Here is a 21,292-nt window from a genome sequence, read left to right as displayed (position 1 = left end):
GCCGCACACAGAAAAATCATTAAAATAGGCTTAGTAAGCGATGAATACCAGCAGATGCGTCTGCGAGAGAAAACACGTAGTTCATATTTCTCCATTATTTTTTACCATAGGGCTATATGTCGTAGACAAGAGCTTGCCTCATCAAAATGATCGGGCTGAAACGCAGTGAGTGAAGTCTAGTCAGCCCCATCACGAGTTCATGATCGAAACATCCATGAATTTGGTCACCAAATTTCCAACAAATCCGAAATCCAGCATTCAGAAGGATTACGCTAACTCAGCTGATATGTTTAACTATGGTTTGTGGATTTGGGGTATTGAGAGGAATGGAGCTTAGCACAGTAGCACATCTGGCAACCGCATTCGGATCATAAATTGGGGGTGGAACCAAGGAGTACATCTGACTGAGCTTGCACGCAGAGACATAACATGAAATCAGACTGATATTTAATCTTCTGGTGAGTCGTGCTAACTTACAGAATGCGTTATCGCTAAATGTTGCCTGCGCATGGAGCTAGCTTCGTATGTCAACATAACTGCGCGCAGCATGTACGTCTGGCTAACTATTTTAGCGGGGTTGGCTGTTTTGCCAGCAATACTGAAACCGTTCTTCCCGTATTTTTTTCAGGATCTTAGGTACATTCTTAAAACGATTCGATTTGGAATCAGGCTTACCAAATACAAAAGAGGGAAACCCCTCTATAGCATTCTGGATTGTTTTTTGGATGCTGTGAAGAAACATCCGAATAAGATCTTCATTCACTTTGAAGGAAAGTCGTACACTTATCTGGAGGTTGACAAACAGAGCAATAAAGTAGCCAATGCTTTACGGACTTATGCCTCGCTCAAAGAAGGGGATACTGTCGCCTTGTTCTTGGGGAATGAGCCTTGTTATGCATGGACATGGCTGGGCCTGGCCAAACTTGGCTGCCCTGTGGCGCTTCTCAACTACAACATAAGGGCGAAATCACTGCTGCACTGTTTCTCCTGTTCAGGAGCCAAAGTTCTAATCGCGGCTGCAGGTAGGTGACGCGAGTGTCACTGATCACGAAATCATCGGGTTTACAGTGCGCAGATTGCAGGTTTCGCAGTTTTAATGTTGTAATGTAAATTAAACGTGATTTGGGATTTGTGGGGGGAGAAAACGTGACGCCATGCGTATTTTTCTAAGGGGAAATAAATAAAATCCAGACACGTGGTTCTTGTGTAACCAACCTGCATCGTGTCCTGATTATTGATCTTCTCACGCTTGGTTGAGCTGTCAGATAGGGCCTACATCCTAAATAGCCTAACTTTCCAGTAAAGTTACTCATTTTAGTCTGCATGTAAAACTGATTTTTGATAAAAACTGAATTTGTAGAACATAGAGGGTCTGTTCTGATATATTCTTAGTAATATTTTGTGTCTGTTGGTTATGTGCGCTCTATGCCAATAATTAAATAGTATAAAATCCCTGTAATGTTTTGGGGCCATAACCTTTTGTCTATTCCAGTAACAAATCCCAACATTTGTTTGCGTTTTCCTAGAACAGTGGTTTTCAAAGTGGGGGCCGCAAAGGGGTGCCAGGGGGGCCTCAGCAAGTTGGAGGGAAAAATAAAAGCAACAAATAAATACATTTGAAAAGTTTAAAATATACCTATTACTATGAGGATTGTTATACAATGGCATTATAATAATGTGACGCATATCTGAAAATTATATTTCCCATGATGATGACTTGGAAAAATTATAGCTCTCATATACTGTAGCAGAAAGCCCCAAATACAATTTTTACACACTGTATGCTCCATCGCGAAGTGCTTGTGGCTAAAATAATTATTAGGATTAGCTTAATGTATTTTTACATTTGCCGTAGTATTGTCGATAGGTTTAATAACACATCAAGGGGGTCCTTGGCCAGAACCTAGTGGTATTTGGGGGGCCTTGTTGTGGAAAAGTTTGGGAACCCCTGTCCTAGAACAAAGGGGTGCTCATCTTACTCCTATGCTCAATTTACCCCGTTCTCCCCACAGGTCAACAAGTTCTACCGACCGAGTGGGGAAATTACTAATTCTGCGACATTATTACAGGTTAACCTGTTAAATACCGTGACAGATTAAGACTCCGATACTTTGTCTGGTGTATCCCTTGCAGGACTAGGCGGAGGGTCTGAGGTAGGCTATCAAGTTAAGAGTTAGAGCTGGATTTATGGAAGTGTGTAGCCTTCAGGGTGGAGCACAGATTATTGTTATCTGGTGTGGTTTTGTCAAGGCAGTTATTGTATGAAGGGGCAGGTCACAGTGGAGCTTGTATATCCTGTATTAAGTGTAGTTTAATTAGGGTGGAAGTAAGACTTACTCAGACCACACAGAAATATACACTACCAGTCAAAAGTTTGGAGACACTTATACATTTCCATTCCACTCCATTATAGACAGAATACCAGCTGCGATCATTTGCATTGTTTTTTTCTCCTTGACACAAGGGTTGAACGCAAAGGATACTGTTAAAAATCTTGGTGTATTATTGACAGTGATCTAAATTACAACAGTCACATGAAAGCGATAACTAAATTAGCTTTTTACCACCTCAAAAATATTGCCATTTTAGACCAACTTAGAGGGTTGATGTCACCAACTTAGAGGGTTGATGTCAAAATAAAAACTCATTCATGCATTTATCTCCAGCAGGGCTGATTACTGCAATGGACTGTTCACAGGCTTTCCTAAAAAGACTATTAAACAGCTTCAGGTGATACAAAAATGCAGCTGCTAGGATTCTCACAAACACTAAAAGAACTGACCACATTACTCCAATTCTTAAGTCCCTGCACTGGCTTCCAGTAAGTCACAGAATTGGCTTTAAAGCACTACTGCTTGTTTATAAATCAGTAAATGGAGCAGGACCTAAATACCTATCAGACATGCTTGCGCAGTACACACCTTCTCCTCCTCTCAGGTCCCAGGTGAAAAACCTGTTAGTAAAAACTGCTGTTAGAACTAAACATGTTGAAGGTATTCTGTCTATAATGGAGTGGAATGGAAATAAGTGTCTCCTTTTCCCTGGTAGTGTATATGTGGTGAAAACACCTCTCAAAAGTCAAATCATTCTGGATCCATCATATTTAACCAAGAGTGTTATTGATATGCAACACAACTAGGCCATTGATTGGTGAGTTGAAATGTTTCTGCCCAAGACTGATACAAATAGTCATCACTGAAGCCTGTTGTGGACGGATGAGTCACCTGCGTTCCCTGCGCTCCTTCAGAGCTGCGGTCAGCAGTGGAGGACGTGCTGCCAGTGTTGAAGGAGCAGGGCATATCCGTGTACCTGCTGTCCGACGAGAAGGGCACCACAGATGGCATCAGCTGCATCTCCGAAGCGATTAGCCAGGCACCAGAGACACCTATCCCACGCTCGCTTCGCGCCAACGTGGGCATCAGGAGCATCGCCCTCTACATCTACACCTCAGGCACTACAGGTAGAGACAACTCCTATACATCCATACCTGAGATAACTCCTATACATCCAGCAGTGCAGGGCAACTGTGGCCTACTGGTTAGGGCTTCAGACTTGTAACCGGAGGGTTGCTGGTTCGAACCCAGACCAGTAGGAATGGCTGAAGTGCTCTTGAGCAAGGCACCTAACCCCTCACTGTTCCCCGAGCCGTTGTAGCAGGGAGCTTGCTGGGCCGGGATTAGTGTGTGCTTCACCTCACTGTGTCCACTGTGTGCTGAGAGTGTTTCACTAATTCACGGATTGGGATAAATGCAGAGACCAAATTTCCCTCACGGGATCAAGATACTTACTTACTTACTTACTTACTTACATCCGTACCTGAGACAACTCCTATACATCCGTACATCCATACCTGAGACAACTCCTATACATCCGTACCTGAGCCAACTCCTAAACATCTGTACATCCATTTTTGAGACAACTCCTATATACCCGTACCTGAGACAACTCTTATACATCCATACCTGAGACAACTCCTGATTGATTTTAATTTTCACAATGAAGAGGTTTGTTTTGGTGGTGCCCCCCCCCCCAGGTCTTCCCAAGGCTGCACTAGTGACCCATGAGAGGGTGTGGGCGGCCTCCTTCGTCCAGGCCATGTCTGGGGTGACCAGCACAGACGTCTTCTACATCAACCTGCCGCTCTACCACAGCGCAGGCTTTCTCATCGGCCTCGCCGGATCCATCGAGAGAGGTAGCTCCTCCCTCAGACGCACTCAGACGTCACGGCCGACGTGATGACCCGAGTCACTCACACGCTCAGACATCACTGCGGTCGTGATGACCCAAGTAACTCACATGCTCTTATTGTCGTCCTGCCTGCAGGCATCACTGTGGTTCTCCGGAGAAAGTTCTCGGCCTCGCAGTTCTGGGAGGACTGCAGGAAGCACGATGTGACCGTGATGCAGTACATCGGGGAGACACTACGGTACCTCTGTAACACCCCACAGGTGAGCACACACACACACACACACCTCTAACACCCCACAGGTGAGCACACACACACACACACACACGCCTCTAACACCCCACAGGTGAGCGCACACACACACACCTCTAACACCCCACAGGTGAGCGCGTACAAACTGTTGAGATCCAGTCACGAAGAAGTACAAATCAAGATGCAAGGTTTATTAGGCTGTATACAGGAGAGAGGCACACCCGTAGCACAGCGTACTCCAGAATATGCGTCTCCGACTTGACACAGAATCATCCAGGGTTTAAGTACCCAACAGTAAGAAATAGATAATCATACAGTGACTGTGGCAACGCCAGGAGACATTCAGTCTACCTTAATCAATGACTAAAATGACTGTTGACGCAGAATAGACAACAGCAAGTGATATCCACTCTGGCGCCTTACATTATCATGTTTAAGAGAACATTACAGATATCACACAGGGTCATGATGCAGACGTAGAATCATACTTTTAGTATGACCCACTAGTGAGAAATGCAGAACATTAAACTACATACTGAATATTGGGCCCAATTCTGCACATTAAACCAACATATTAAAGTATTGGACATAATGTTCAATTCCATTTTCTCTCAACACACACCCCTCTAACACCCCACAGGTGAGCGCGTACACACACTCTCCCATGCCCACATCCATGGCTGAAGTGCCCTTGAGCAAGGCACCTACCCCCTCACTGCTCCCCGAGCGCCACTGTAGCAGGCAGCTCACTGCGCCGGGATTAGTGTGTGCTTCACCTCACTGTGTGTACAATGTGTGCTGAGTGTGTTTCACTAATTCACGGATTGGGATAAATGCAGAGACCAAATTTCCCTCACAGGATCAAAAGAGTACTATACTTACACACACCTCTTCAACTGGACCTTATTGTGTCTTGAACTTGAACTGTATTGATTTATTTTAACTATTTTAACTCCCCTTTCCACATTTTGTGCAACTGGACCTTATTGTGTCTTGAACTTGAACTGTATTGATTTATTTTAACTATTTTAACTCCCCTTTCCACATTTTGTGCAAGAACAAATTGCTCTTATGAATGAACTTTCCTTGCTTTCTAAAGTGTGTGCTGTTCTAAAGTGTGTTCCTGCTGTAGCGTTCTAAAGTATGTTCCTGCTGTAGCGTTCTAAATTGTGTCCCTGTTGTAGCTTTCTAAAGTATGTTCCTGTTGTAGCTTTCTAAAGTGTGTTCCTCCTGTCCCCACACACACACACACACACACACACACACACACACACACACACACACACACACACACACACACACACACACACACACACACACACACACACACACACCCACTTGAGCCTACTGGTTAGGGCAGGGGTGGGCAAACTGCGGCCCTCGGGCCGGATCCGGCCCGCCAAGCACTTTCATCCGGCCCGCCGAGCATTTCATTTAGTTATCAGGCTGCTCGCTATTTTTTTCCTGCGATAGAGACGACGTTGGTTAGCTTTACTGCAAACTGCTTTTCACTCTCCTTAGATAACGTTTACAATGTCAATGTCAAAACATCATGTTAAATAGTTTAACATGATGTTATCTCTAAGTTAACTCTTAGTTATCTCCTTTGCAGCAGATCTAACGTTTCTTATAAGAAAGTTTTAAAAGGAAATCATGAAGGCAACAGTAGTTCCCACTACTGACCATTTAAAAACTGTGAGAGGGCCCAGCCGTAGGTACAGCACTAGCCATAGCGGAGCAGGCAGAAGATCATTGAGAAATAAACGTGAATTAAAGCGACTGTCTTAAAGCGACAGTGCACAATTTATACATTTGTTAAACAGCATAAAATTAGCAGTATTTTTAAAACAAATTAGCAGTATTTTAAAACAAATACTTTTCATACTAAATTATAGGCTATAAAAAATGTATTTTTTTTTATGCGTGTGTCGTGGGGGGGGGGTTGGGATGTGCGGCCCGCCAGCCAATTTTCAAAACCCAATGTGGCCCTTGAGCCAAAAAGTTTGCCCACCCCTGGGTTAGGGCTTCGGGCTTGTAACCGAAGGGTTGCCGGTTCGATCCCCGACCCAGTAGGAAAAATGTGGGCGGGGAAAGTGGTTGAGCATTGCTCTCCCATGCCCACATCCATCCTGTGTGTGTTTCACTAATTCACGGATTGGGATAAATCAGAGACAATCACCCTCACAGGATCAAAAGATACTATACTTACACACACACCTTTAACACCCCACAGGTGAGCGCGCGCGCGCACACACACGCGCACACACACACACACACACACACACACACACACACACACACACACACACACACACACACACACACACACACACACACACACACACACACACACACACACACACACACACACACACACACACACACACACACACACACACACACACACACACACACACACACACACACACACACACACACACACACATCTAGACGCACTCTAGCGGCAGCAAACGGAATTTGCAGCAGGGTCGTCTAGCAACTCTCCGTTGGCTTGCGAGCTGGAAAAACCAAACTCTGGTCAGGCCAATCACATTGTGTATAGAGTTGGTGGGCGGACATAACATAATGACAGAGTTGCGACGGCTCCGTGTGAATTCCCTGCTACTTGAAAACAAAGAAGATGGGAAGCGGTCTTTAGAATCGGCATTGGCCGTGACTCAAAGACTTGGAGTTAAGCTTTTCTTTGAGAAAAGAACAAAGAACGGCACTGAAGTCATTCCTTAGAAAGAAATATGTATTCAGAGTTTTACCGATCAGATACGGCAAAAGTTTGATCTACCAACTAGCTCCACTGGTGGGAAAACGCATGGGGCGCTATCCTATTGCGTGCAGAGGGAATGTGAAAGACAACCGGTTATCCCGCCCCTTGGATTGAGCCCTGCCCTGGTGTGTTCCCAGACCCACCATCTTAATGTGGGTCTGGCTTGCCAGGCTACTAATTTGTGGCTTGTCCTCCATATTGTCCAGTGTGTATTCTTAAGCGTGTTTGACTGGTCAACTGTGTCCATAACCAGAGAGCAAATCAGTGTTCCTGGCCTCCCTTACAGAAAGACAACGAGAAAAATCACAAGGTGCGGATCGCTATTGGCAACGGTGTGCGCACTGACGTCTGGAACGAGTTCCTGCAGCGTTTCGGCAACATCTACGTGCGTGAGCTGTACGCTGCCACCGAGGGAAACGTCGGCTTCATCAACTACACCACCAAGGTCGGCGTGGTGGGACGTGTCAACTTCCTGCACAAGGTGAGTCGCCGATCTGCCCCTGCCGCATCCCTGAGGGCGTCCGCTCAAGGCCCACGAACTGCCGAGCGCTGATCAGTTAACCAGCCGTTTCTTTACGGGGCATTAAACACACTCTGGCTTCAGTCGAGTTCCATGTCCCAGATATCCCGCTAGTCCAGCGGTATGCTGCACCTTCATTCATTCTTCAATTGGACCTTATTGTGTCTTGAACTTGAACTGTATTGATTTATTTAAACTATTTTTAGACCTCCCCTTTCCACATTTTTTGCAAGAACAAATTGCTCTTTAAAGTATGTTCCTGCTGTAGCTTTGTAAAGTGCGTTCCTCCTGTAGCATTCTAAAATGTGTTCCTGCTGTAGCGTTCTAAAGCGTTTTCCTGCTGTAGCGTTCTAAAGCATGTTCCTGCTGTAGCTTTCTAAAGTGTGTTCCTCCTGTCCTGCTGTAGCGTTCTAAAGCGTGTTCCTGCTGTCCTGATGTAGCGTTCTAAAGCATGTTCCTGCTGTAGCTTTTTTAAGTGTGTTCGTCCTGTCCTGCTGTAGTGTTCTAAAGCGTGTTCCTGCTGTAGCATTCTAAAGCGTGTTCCTCCTGTCCTGCTGTAGTGTTCTAAAGCGTGTTCCTCCTGTCCTGCTGTAGTGTTCTAAAGTGTGTTCCTCCTGTCCTGCTGTAGCGGATCTTCCCGTACTCGCTGATCAAGTTCGACGCAGACAAGGAGGAGCCTGTGCGCAACGCTGAGGGGCTCTGTGTGAAAGCCGCCAAAGGTCAGTCGCTCTCAGAGGGTCAGCCCTGGGGACAGGTGAAGGTTGAAGGTCATAGGTGAAGGTTAAAGGTCACTGCCTTTAGTTCTGCTGTCTGTTGGTCATGGTTGAAGAACAGATAAAGTGAATAACCAGACCTTAGATAAGTCTAAGATGTTTTGTTGGTTTGAGACATTCTAAAATGTCCTTTCATTCTATTTTATAGACTCCGTATATTTATGTTTGTGTCATTTCTTTCTCCTGTTCACACATCTGTTTCTCCACCTTGCGCTCTGGGGCCTTATGTAGAGTGACTTCAAAAGCCGACAGCAGACTGACACCCAGAGGAGCGAATGGCCAATACTTTTAGAACACTCCAGAGACAGCAGCTCATTTCCTGCTTGTGATAACATTTATATAGTGCTTTTCTCGCAACCAAAGCACTTCACAGTGAAGAGGGAACCCACCTTGGGTATTGCACAGCAGCCATTATGCGCCAGAATGCTCACCACACACCATCTTGAGGTGGAAAGTGAGGGAACGATTGAATGAGCCAATTACACTGGGGGATGATCAGGGGGCCAGATTGAATGAGCCAATTACACTGGGGGAGGATCAGGGGGCCAGAATGAATGAGCCAATTACACTGGGGGATGATCAGGGGGCCAGTTTTGAATGTATGTTCTTCCTTGTCAAAAAAGAACCACTGTATTAGCCTAGGTGCGTGTGTTCCATGAGGAGGTGACTGTGTGTGTGTGTGTGTGTTCCATGAGGTGGTGACGGTTTGTGTATATTTGTAGGCGAGACGGGGCTGCTGGTGGGGAGGATAACGAAACACTCTCCGTTCGTGGGCTACGCCGGGAACAAGCAGCAGACGGAGAAGAAGCGTCTGCAGGACGTGTTTGTGAAAGGAGACCTGTACTTCAACAGCGGAGACCTCCTGAAGATCGACCACCACAACTTCGTCTACTTCCAGGACCGCGTGGGCGACACTTTCAGGTAACTGCTCTGAACAGGTGGGCTTCTGGGTAACTGCTATGGACAGGAGGGCTTCTGGGTAACTGCTATGGACAGGAGGCTGACCGTGTTCTGTGTCCTACACTTCTGTGTTCTGCACTCATGCTGAGCGTGTTCTGACGGCAGGTGGAAGGGGGAGAATGTGGCTACGACGGAGGTAGCCGACATCCTGAGCACGGTGGACTGCATCGATGAGGCCAACGTCTATGGTGTCAAAGTGCCAGGTGAGACGGGATTGGCTGGTCCTGAGGCGGTAGTTTTTAGATCTCACACACACACACACACACACACACACACCCCCCTGTAGTTTCATGTCCAAGATGTAAAGTGACACCCGTCTGTTCATCTGTGTGGCAGGTCATGAGGGCAGGATCGGGATGGCTGCCATCACGTTACAGGAAGGGAAGGAGTTTGATTGTGTCGACACCTGTCGTCACGTGGCCAACTACCTGCCTGTTTACGCCAGGCCGCGCTTCATACGCATCCAGGTGAGTGAGGAGAGTGTCACAGAACACCTCAATCAGCAGCATTCAAGTGGGCACCAATAGGATGGCACAGATCAGCAGCATTCAGGTGGGCACCAATAGGATGGCACAGATCAGCAGCATTCAGGTGGGCACCAATAGGATCACACAGATCAGCAGCATACGGTCTGTATGAGGACTATCACAGAACTGAGATCAGTAGCATGTGGTGTGTGTGTGTGAGGACTAAAAGAGACCCGAGACCAGTATAAGTGTGTGTGTGAGGACCGTAAGATTATTATCAGGTATCAGTGTATCTCTCAGCGTTCCCCTCTGCTGTGAGGTCCGTCCTGTGCTTCAGCGCTGACTAACGGTAACCCTGCTCACCTGCCTGCATTTCAGAGCTGTCTGGAGATGACCGGAACCTTCAAGATGAAGAAAGTGAAGCTGGTGGAGGAGGGCTTTGACCCCGGGGTCATTCAGGACGACCTTTACTTCCTGCACCTGGAAGAGAAGAAGTACGTGCCGCTCACCAGTCAGATCTACGACTCGATCCTGGCCAGAGAGATCAAGCTGTAGCCAGTGGAGAGAGGCGGACTGTGGCTGAAGCAGCACCGTAGCGGTTCTTGTTCTTCGGGTTCTGTATTTCCAGGAATTAACACAGATAGCCTTATGACTAATCTCAGGGAGGACTTGTACATTAATCACACGTAGAGTAGAACTAAAGCAGCTGTTCAGCGGTCCACGTCCTTCAGACACAGTACGCAGCCCAGCAGACTGGACCGTGTTCTCAGGCAGACGCTCCACTACGGCACGTCTGACGTCTAACCGATACTGTTCTAAATGGAAGAACCGATACGGTTCTAAATGGAAAAATGTAATTTCTACAAAATAATAAATTACTAATAAAAGCAACTCTCGTAACGTCTTTGAAAACCGCATGCCAAGAGAACTTCTGTGCTAAGGCGTTGCAGAGGCCATGTTGACGGCTTTGATATATTAAATCCACTCGGGTGACAGCCATGAGGGTCAACCGGTCAGGCAGTAGACTGACACTGGCTGGTAGGAGGGGCACGCAGACCAATCTGACCAATCACAGGCCTGAGATTTGACTTCAGAAGTATAATTTAGAAGATGCACCTGGAACTTCACAAAACACACACACTGATTAAAACACACATTACAAGTGGCCAGTACTTTAAAAATGAATTTATTTATTAATTCAGTGGTATACTTAGAAATGTGTTGCAAATAAAATAACAAAAGGAAAAATAAATGAAAAAAATCAAGAGTCAGCCAGATGGGGAGAAAGTAAAAGTGGATCCAAGCCGTGTTTTATCAAAAGAACAGCAGTACTGCAGTGCCTTGATAAATCGTCTCTTAGTAGAAAAATACATTTGAAGGGCACCAGCACAGTCCAGCGTCCTGGATCACTAACAGAGGATGGGGTCTGCCCACCGACGCAGACCAACGCACACAGATTCTTTAAATTAGTTCAACCAAGCACGTCCTATTTGGTAAATAAGAATAAAAAGTTTCTGACTGTTAAAAATGCCTTTAAATAGTGTTTATATATATATTTATATATTTATTTATATATATATATTGGTAGAAAAAAGTTGTTTTATGCTAAGTTCCAAGGCTCAGGGCTATAGCCAGAATACAAACATAACCAATGTCATCATTTTTCTTTTCCTTTTTTTTAAGAAACATTTTCCTCTTCAGTTTTATACAAAATAACAAAGATGTACAAAAGGGCATTTACAGTGGAACCAAGGCCATGTACGAGCATTATGTACAGCAACAAGTTTAAACATCACCTAGAGTTTTCTTTCTTCCTTTTTTTTTTCCATTTGACTTCATATGCATAGGCGGAAAAGAAAGCATACCTGTTTGTTAGCCTCGATTATTGGGTGCTAAATCCAAGTTCACCAACAGAATGGGCTTGCAATGGCAAGAGACAACGCTCATCTTTTTTGTTTCTCTGTAACTTACTGCTACAACTTAAACGTGACGTCTGTTTTGTTTTTTTCCTCTTTTTTTAAATAAGATATACTGTAAAGGAAAAGGTCTTATGCAGATAAGGCATCACTGCTTGCAGTGTAGAATGGGTAGGGGACAGGGTGTGTGTGTGCTTGCAGTGTAGAATGGGTAGGGACAGGGTGTGTGTGTGTGTGTGTGTGTGTGTGTGCAGGTGCTTGCAGTGTAGAATGGGTAGGGACAGGGTGTGTGTGCAGATGTGCGTATCTGTGTATGTGTGTGTGTTGAACTTAGTAGCAGGCTTCTGGACCTGAGTCTTTGCACATGCATAGATCTCTAAACAGCAGGAGGTTTGGGAACCCAAAATCAGTTAGTCTACAGTAAAACATGACTAGAAAACATCAGCTCACAACAGGGAGCCCCAGGAGGCGCACACAAAGTCCTTCAGTAGTAGGAGTGCTCTTCTCCCAGTGTCCTTCAGCTGGGACATTCATGTCTCTGAAGACTACATATCCCAGAATCCTTCAGTACCCTCTTCATGGGCTCAGCATTCCATAGATCTTCTAAAGTCCTTCAGGAACCCATCCCCCTCCCCCACCCCCCTCCAAAAAAAACCCCACAACCACAGTCCTCAAAAACAAAAAAGTTCTGCATACATCAACTTTTCTGTTTCTGAGCATATAAGTAGAATTCTCAATGCAAGTGTTAAACGTACTATGGTAATGTTCTATGTTCATTTTTTTCCTCTGGCTCCTCTGCCTGGTTCTGTTCTGGTCTTGGTTTGGTAGAAAACGGGCCTGAGAGAGCCAGGGCGGGGACCGCGGTCCGTCTGGGTCCAGAGCCCCCCTCATGCAGCCACGGCCCCACAACTTCACTTACATACTATTCATTTATTGGTATGTCATTTTTTGCAAGCCTTCAAGCACCAAAAAAGATTTTTTTTTTCCTTTTTAAAATAAAAAAAAAAGAGTTTGGGTTGGCGACCACACGCATGAGGGTTGTGGAGATGGGGAGTGGGTGGGGTGAGGAGCGGTTGCCAGGCAGATCCATCCCCGACGACGACAACATTTTTTGGGCGTAATGAGATTGGAGAAAGGGAGAAGGGAGAATACTTCACTGAATGGGGGAGGAGCCAATTCCCTGGAGCAGGGGGAGGAGCCAATCCCGTAGTGTAGGGTGAGGAGTCAGGGATGTGTGCCCCTCCCAGCGGTAGCTTCATGCGGCGGAACAGGCCACCGAAGCGTGGGCCTCCTCAGAAGTGGTCGATGAGCACAGAGACGCAGTTGGCCCCCACCAGGTAGTTGGGGTCGCCGGGGAGCGCCTTGTTCTGCCAGCTCTTGGGGTCACCTGAATAGGAGAGAGAAGGCAGACACATTCAGACCACAGGTGCGGCTTAATGAGCGTGCTCACACTGGCGGGCACAGGGTCTCTGCGCGCGTCGCGCTCGATGGGCACGGGGCCTACTGCCGTCAGAGCTCAGACCTAGACGGTGTGTACACACACACTCCAGGTGATCAGGCCTAGACAGTGCGCACACACACACATTCCAGGTGATCAGGCCTAGACCGCGTGCAGACACACATTCCAGGTGATCAGGAGGAGCACTATCATGACGGACATCAGGCTCAGGTAGGACTCTGGTCACAGGCCCACAGGAGCCCTGTTCCTGGACAACCCCTATGTGATGATTGACACACTGATGACCCAATCCCCAGGGTAGCTCCAGAGCTGAGGACCTGTGATTGGCTTAGGAGACTACACCATCTCTGCACCTCCTAGAGGTGGATGTTTAACTCAGAGCATCACCAGCTCATCTGATCATCTTCAGCGTTTCATCGGCTACTGTTACTGGCCCTCATCAGAGCCTCTCACGCGCCAACAACTCTGGAACTGCCCCACACACCCACACCTAGAGGTGTAACCCCAACACACCCACACCACCGAGGAGTACGGTTTACCGTGAAAAGCCCAGAGAGTGAAACTGCCCAAGCAGATAGATTTATCCCCCACCACCCCGATCAGCTGCCCTGCAACCCACAGAAGGCCAGAGAGAGGGACGGCGTACCCGACGACGAGTCGGAGGATTTTAGAGCAAAAGACCAACCATCAGGGGTCATAGACGCACAATGAGGCAGGCGCAGCTCCACGGGCTTCAGGAACTTCAGGCCGTGAGGACCGCACATCACCAGGGGACTCAGCAGGGTTTCACCTGGAGGACACACACAGACACAGAAAACACGTTACACGTCACACTTCAGGCTATGAGGACTACATCACCAGGGCGCTCAGCAGCGTTTCACCTAAAGAACACACACACACACGCGCACACACACACACACACACACACACACACACACACACACACACACAAGGCCATGGGAGCTCAGCAGTCTCTCCCCCAACAAGCACAACACACACTTCATACACACACACACACACAGGTAGCACATTACCCTGCCACACACAGGGTGTATGTGTATATGAGTCCTGGTGTGCATGTGTGTATGCATGTGAATAAGAAGTAGGGATGTATGTGTGTGTGTGTGTGTGAGAGTGTGTGTGGGTGACCGACCGACCTTTCTCCTTGTCGAGTGGAGGCAGGATGCTGTTGTCACGGCACACCTTGAAGTAGATCTCCTGCTCGACACCGTCAGGTATGGCCCCCTGCGGAATGATGATGCTCACACCTGTCTCGATGGAGCTCAGCACGCCCCCGTTACAGTTAAAGACGCCCCGCGCCGTGGCAACCACCGTGTGGCCGTCGTCTTCGTCATCCTCCTCCAGTGCACTGGGGCTGCCGCACAGGAAGGTGACGCGCACATCATCCAACAATATCATCTTCATATCCCTACATTAGTCATCTTCATAATCCTACATCAGACACTATAGACCATCATCTTCATAATCCTACAGACTACATAATTCTATATTTGCTATGAATAAGTTTGATGTAAGCATATATATAAGTATATTTGGCCCTCGTTTGCCTTTGTGTGAGCGAGAATGTTATGCGTGAAATCTGGCATGACTCCCCAACAACAACAACAACATTATTATCTTCATTAGATAACCCTACATTAGATACTACTTCATAATCCTACATCAGATACTACAGGACATCGTCATCTACATAATCCTATATCAGACACTATAGGGCATCATCTTCATAATCCTACAGGACATAGTCATCTATATAATTCTATATTTGCTATGAATACGTTTGATGTAAGCATATGTATGATATGTATGTAAGTATATTTGGCCCTCGTTTGCCTTTGAGTGAGCAAGAGTGTGGCGTGTGAAATCAGATACTATAGGCCATCATCTTCATAATCCTACAGGACATAGTCATCTACATAATTCTATATTTGCTATGAATAAGTTTGATGTAAGCATGTAAGTATATTTGGACCTCGTTGGCCTTTGAGCGAGCGGGAGTGTAACGCATGAAATCTGTGGCATGACTCCCCTGCAGAGGGAACGTGCACCTGCACACCACCCACCTGACAGGCACGGCCTTGGGCAGGGCGTTGATGTTGTTGTGCTGGTACTTGGAGCGGTTGTCGATGGTGCGTGTGAAGGTGTCCACACCGCTGTCGTGGTCGGGCTGTGGCGAGAGCTGGGGCTTGGTGCCAGGGTTCCCCACACCAGGCTTGCTCTGGTTGTCGTTGGGCAGCAGGTTGTGGTTGAACTTGGGGCTCTCGAACTTGCGCTCAAAAGGCCTGGCCGAGCTGGTGTAGGGCTTGGGCACGTAGCGGTTGTAGCTGGTGGGGGCGGTCTTGGGGGGCGCCTCGGTGCCGTTGACCGGGGGCTTGGGGGGCAGGTAGCCGCTCTGCACAGGGTCCTCGCGAGGGACGGTCCTCAGGCCAGACAGGTCCGGCTTGGCTTTGGGAGAGTTGTGTGGCTCCGGCACTGAACTCACTAGGAAGGGATGGGGAATAGGGGGGTTGGATGTTCAGAATGATACTTAACTATTGGCTAAAGATTCTCAGTAGTCCCAAGGTCAAGCACCTTTCTAGAAATTATTTGAGGTCTAATAACTAAATTTAGTAACATTGCAGAAATTGTCACATTACATTACATATGTGAAGGTTTTACTTTCTATGGTAAACACACTCATGTGCACACACACACACACACACAGCGAGATGCTCACCGTCTGTGGGGTTGAGTTTGGGGAGCGATGTGGGTGGGGCCGGAGGGACGTATTGAGAGGGGGAGGGGCTTATCTGACTGACAGGCTCGTATCGCTTCTCCACCGGGCTGCTCTTGTCCACAGACTCCGCCCTGAATCACGCATGGCAGCAGAGAAAACTCATCACACAAACACACACACTCCTCCTGTGTGATAAACACACACACACTCTTCCTGTGTGACTGATCTAGATCTAATTTGATTGCTAATTCCTATTCATAACTTTGTTTAGGGTAGACTGAATTGTGGCAGAGTTAAATCGGTCAGATTGTGTGTGTGTGTGCGTGTGTGTGTACCTGGAGTAGGGGTACCCCAGCTGTGTTGGTTTGGCGAGGTCGTGGAAGCGATTGGCGGGGGCCGCTTTGTTGTCGAAGTTCCTGCGGTCGAAGTAGGAGAGCTGCTTCCTGTAGAACTCCTCGTCCTCGTCCGGCTCATAGTGGTTGGTGCGCACCGGCTCTGCCACCGACTTTTGCTGCGGCTTCTGGGGCTCAGGGGCCCTACATATACACACACACACACACACACACACGTGTGGGGGAGAGATGAGGGGAGAGAGGGAGATGGAAAAGGAGGCAGGCAGTAAGTGGAGTGTGTAATGAATAATAGAAAAGTAAACGTCTGAGAGGTGGAGTGGAGTGGAGTGGAGCGGTATGTGTGTGTGTGTGTGTGTGTGTGTTTGAGAGAGAGAGAGACGTGAGGTCAGGAGGTCGGTGTCTCGCCTGGGAGCAGTACTACATGATATAATGGGGGGGGCACAGCACGATGCAACAGGCTGCCTGCTGATCCTCCAAACAACAACTAGATGGAGCTGTGGGGCTTCGAGCCTGAGGAGTCATACTAGGTCCACTTCTATTAAAAACATCTAGTCATACTAGGTCTTCTTTTATTAAAAACATGTAGTCATATAAGATACTCTTTTATTAAAAACATCTAGTCATACTAGGTCCACTTTGATTAAAAACATCTAAATTTAGACAAGGTCCACTTTAATAAAAAAAACATCTAGGAAATAGTTTGGAAGGTAAATTCAAGGTAAAGTCTATAATTTTGAGTAGCTGACTTTTCCTTGAATTTTGACAAATTAGACATTCACTTCTACAAAAGACAGCCTACAGTTCAAGTAAAAGCGCGTGTATCTGTATCGGTGTGTGTGTGTGTGTGTACCTGTAGGAAGTCTTCTCCTGCTCTAGGTTGCTAAGGGAGTTGGCTTTGAGTACAGGTCCGGGAGTAGTCACGGGTTTGGGTAGATCAGTGGGCTGAGAACACAGAGGCAGAAAGGATCACACACACACACTCAAAAGATGATGCACTAACAGGGACAGAGTGTGTGTATAAATGAATTGATCAGGTAGCAATTAGCGACCTAACTATGTCTATCCATATAAATAAAATTACCATCCGCTTCTTCTGAAAGAGAGAGAGAGAGAAAGGGAGAGAGAGACAGAGACAGAGACAGAGAGAGAGAGAGAGAGAGAGAGAGAGAGAGAGAGAGAGAGAGGGGGAGAGAGAGAGAGAGAGAGAGAGAGAGACAGAGACAGACAGAGAGAGAGAGAAAAAAAAAGAGAAAGAGAGAGAGAGAGAGAGAGAGAGAGAGAGAGAGAGAGAGAGAGAGAGAGAGAGAGAGAGAAAGGGAGAGAGACAGAGAGAGAGAGGGCAGTGGCGTGTCCACCTACCCTGATGCCGCCGGGGTCTCCTGCGTCCTTGGCACGGTCCACGGACACGGAGCGCTTGTTCTCGAACATCCTGACGCGGTTCAGCACGGACTGCGGCTTCATGGCCGGGTCATCATCCGGCTCGTCCCGCGGTGGCGGGGGGAGGGGCTTGTCTCCCGGCGACAGCAGCGTCTCTGGTTTGGGGGGAGGTGGCGGTGGCGGCGGCGCGTCTGACCCGTAGGGACGCGCGTGTGTGTCTGGGTGGGCGTGTGCGTGCGGGGGGCCGTCTGACCCATAGGGGCGTCCGGCAGGCCCCAGCGCATGTGCAGAGCGCGGCGTGTCGCCATAGTAGTGCTTGGGCGGGTCCGGTGATCGCGCGGTCGCCGGGTAGGCGTGGGGCTCAGGCTCATATGGCGAGCGCGCCTCGTAGGTCGCCGGCGGGGGAGGGGGCGGAGGCTCCTCGTAGCGGGCGGGGCCAGGGGGCTTGGCGTGGCGAGCTCGTCCGTCGTCGTAGCGAGGGCCGCGTGGTGGGCTGTAGTCTCGCGTGGGGCCGTCCTCGTACGGGGAGCGCTGCTCGTAGCCCAGCGGCGCCGGCTGGTGGTACATGCTGCTGGGCAGTGCAGAGGGCAGCTGCGGGGCAGCCGGTTGCTCGTAGGGGGCGGGGCTCCACTGCTGCTCGCCGTAGATGGGGGCGCGGGGGTCGTAGTGGGCGTGCGGCTCGTAGGCGTGCGGTCGTGGCGGTGGCGCAGCAGGCTCGTAACCGTAGGGCTGGTGAGGGTCGTAGTCACGGTAGGGCTGCTGGGCTGAGTAGGGCGCCCCCTGTTGGCCAGAAAGAGGCGGCGCCACCGGCTTCATGCTGGGGTTGACCCGCACCGCCTCATCCATGCTGTACAGCTCCTTCTTATACATCTACACACACACACACACAGAACAAACGTCAAACACACAGCTCGCATAACCAATCAGAAACCACATCTAGCCAATCAAAAAGAAGAAACCCAGGAAAACCTGCTAAATTATCCCAGAAAAGATAGAAGAGGAAAAGAAAACAGAAGAGAACAGAAAAGGAGAAGAAGAAAAGAAGAGAAGAGAAGAGAGAAGAGAAAGAAGAGGAAAGGACAGGAGAGAAAAGAAATGAGGAGGATAGGAAAAGAGGAGAAAATCGAAGGCTACAGGAAGAGAGGCTCTACAGCTCCATCACCCAATCAGTGCTGGATGGCTGCACCCATCACCCAACCCTTTACATGACTGATAGCACTTACCCTCCCATCTACCCCCTCCCCCTATTTACCCCCCTTACCCTCCCATCTACCCCCCTAACCCTCCTACCTACACCCCCCCAATATACCTCCCTTAACCTCTACGCCCTTTAACCCCCCCCCCCCCATGTACTCCCCTTACCTTCCCATCTACCCCCTACCCTCCTACCTCCCCCCTCCCCATATACCTCCCTTACCCTCCCGTCTACACCCTTTACCACCCCCATGTACCCTCCTTACACCTCCCCCACCCCCAATGCCTAGGGGGCGCTACAGCCATATGCATGAGCTCAAGCCGATACTAGTTGCCCAGGCTGCTTGGGACTGGTTTGCTGAGCCCTTAGGAATGCTGAGATGAGGAAAGCAGCTCAGATCGACCTGAAGTTTGAGCTCAGTCCTGAGGGGCCAACCAAACCACACAGCTCGCCTGCAGACAGCACGCAGGACACCTCACCTGCGCTAATGCACACAGGTGAGGTACGCTGGACTTTAACCAGTCCTTAGCAAACACATGTTAACACACCTGGTTAGGTGCCTGAGGAGTAACGCACCTCCTATAGTGCAGTAGTGCATAACGACTCCATGAGAGCTCTACTGTCTGCAGGTCAGGCTGCCGCATGCAGAGGTCCAGACTTGCAAATTAATTCTCTTTTCAATTTGCAACTATCCCAGATCACCACTACATGAGCCTCTAATCAAAGCACTGCACAGCCACTGGGAGCACTAACACACAGCATTCCAGGTGCTTCTACCACTACACACACACACACACACCCCAAGCTCTAGGAAAAACCCCATACCAGTCAGGAGCCATGCACAGGAACACAGGCTCTCCTCCCCTCCTTCTCTCTCTCACACACACACACACACACACACACACACACACACACACACACACACTAAGGCACAGAGATGCACCAGACCCCTCCTCTCTCTCGGGCTCTGTATGGTGCATGAAATACAGTCACACAAACAAGCACACATACGCTCTACTCGGCGTCTGAAAGTGTGATCAACCACACCCACACACACACACACACACACAGACACACAGGTGGGTACAGCACTCATGCAGATAGCGGTGCTGGTGAGAACAGAGGTGTAGCAGTAGGAGGAAGATGGGGGGAGGAGGAGGAGGAGGAGTGACTCAGAAGCGAGTGCGGAGGAGACAGGCAGGAGGTGCTGAGCGGAGCGGGTCGGTTCGGGAGTCGGGTGGGGCCAGCTGGGCGGCCGCGGGCCGGAGCGAATCGGTTCCGTTGGAGCAGAGCAGGTACCTGTGGCCCGGGAGCAGGCGGCTGGTGCGGGTCGAGAGGAGGGGTCAGGGGTTCTGGTTCTGGGCTGGGGGTGGGTTCAGGTTCGGGGGCGGGGCTTAGGGGCTCCGATGGGCTCGTACCCGCCAGCTGGGCGCCGGAGGAGGAGGCGGGGCCTGTGGACGTCGCCACGGCAACGGGAGGCGAGGGGAGGGAGGGCGACACGGACACGCCCACAACCTCAGCCTGCGGTGGAGCAGCGGGGCAGAGAGGTTACAGCACACACACATACCGCTAACCTTAAACACACACAAACACGCGCGCGCACACACACATACACACCGCTAACCTTAAAAAACACACACACACACACACACACACACACACACACACACCGCTAACCCTAAACACAAACACACACCGCTTACCTTAAACACACACACAAAGAAATCCTTCAACACACACGCACACATTTACCTCACACACACACACCCACTAGTACTCCACATACACACACAGCTATCTTTACACATACAACTGAACAAAAACATGCATACACAATATCCAGACATGGTATGTACACAACACACACACACACACACACACACACACACACACACACAAATACCCAAAGAGAGTGCAAACTAACACACATCCTTAGAGAGACAGACACCACACAGACACTGCCAAGCACACTCACTGCAGTATAACGCTCCTTCACAAACACGCGCACACACACACGCGCATGCACGCTTGCTGCAGTAACACATCATGTTCCCTCCCGCTCCTCTCTGCTCTGGGAGGAAGAGAGGCCTTCAGATGATGTATGCTCTCTCTCTGGTGAATATGTCCAGTCAGCCAAACACACTCCTGCAGTGTGCGTGACACACACACCTCCTTAAATCTCTGCACACACACACAGATACACTCTTAATGCTCAAGAGGGGCGAACACACACGGTCCGTGCTGAAACACACACGTTCAGTTGAGCAGCTCATTCAGATGCATTCATTGGTCATTGGATTAGTGCCACTATCACA

The 21,292-nt window shown here is 48.8% G+C and overlaps 2 protein-coding genes across 8 annotated transcripts in view; one reads left to right on the top strand and one right to left on the bottom strand.

Annotated features, from left to right (window-relative positions):
- The first annotated feature begins 397 nt into the window (after positions 1–397).
- Positions 398–10,831, top strand: slc27a2 (solute carrier family 27 member 2). The gene is made up of 10 exons (XM_076268529.1): positions 398–1,022; positions 3,248–3,460; positions 4,034–4,192; positions 4,324–4,448; positions 7,507–7,701; positions 8,369–8,459; positions 9,236–9,434; positions 9,579–9,676; positions 9,810–9,940; positions 10,319–10,831. The coding sequence occupies exons 1-10, from the start codon at positions 509–511 to the stop codon at positions 10,493–10,495; spliced, it is 1,902 nt and encodes a 633-aa protein (XP_076124644.1). The 5' UTR covers positions 398–508; the 3' UTR covers positions 10,496–10,831.
- A 279-nt stretch (positions 10,832–11,110) lies between these two features.
- Positions 11,111–21,292, bottom strand: part of tjp1b (tight junction protein 1b) — a 46,405-nt gene continuing 36,223 nt past the window's right edge. For 4 of the 7 annotated variants that reach the window (XM_076268469.1, XM_076268493.1, XM_076268477.1 and 1 more), the window contains exons 20-28: positions 20,277–20,498; positions 17,765–18,652; positions 17,256–17,347; positions 16,388–16,588; positions 16,053–16,183; positions 15,400–15,817; positions 14,473–14,690; positions 14,001–14,105; positions 11,111–13,243 (exon numbers count right to left, since the gene is read on the bottom strand). In XM_076268469.1, the coding sequence (XP_076124584.1) occupies positions 13,149–13,243; positions 14,001–14,105; positions 14,473–14,690; positions 15,400–15,817; positions 16,053–16,183; positions 16,388–16,588; positions 17,256–17,347; positions 17,765–18,652; positions 20,277–20,498 (2,370 nt within the window). In that variant the 3' untranslated portion in view covers positions 11,111–13,148. The remainder of the gene's footprint in view (positions 13,244–14,000; positions 14,106–14,472; positions 14,691–15,399; positions 15,818–16,052; positions 16,184–16,387; positions 16,589–17,255; positions 17,348–17,764; positions 18,653–20,276; positions 20,499–21,292) is intronic. The other 3 variants (XM_076268510.1, XM_076268518.1, XM_076268485.1) reach the window with 2 other exon arrangements.

The sequence above is a fragment of the Alosa pseudoharengus genome, unplaced genomic scaffold (genome assembly GCF_046254945.1).
Source record: "Alosa pseudoharengus isolate Yale_2024_CS ecotype anadromous, Long Island Sound unplaced genomic scaffold, YU_APseudo_1.1 YU_APseudo_1.1_scf_10, whole genome shotgun sequence".
In the NCBI taxonomy this organism is placed as follows: Eukaryota; Metazoa; Chordata; class Actinopteri; order Clupeiformes; family Clupeidae; genus Alosa; species Alosa pseudoharengus.
The sequence above is the reverse complement of the archived record's forward strand: the minus strand, read 5'-3'. Positions and strand labels throughout refer to the sequence as shown.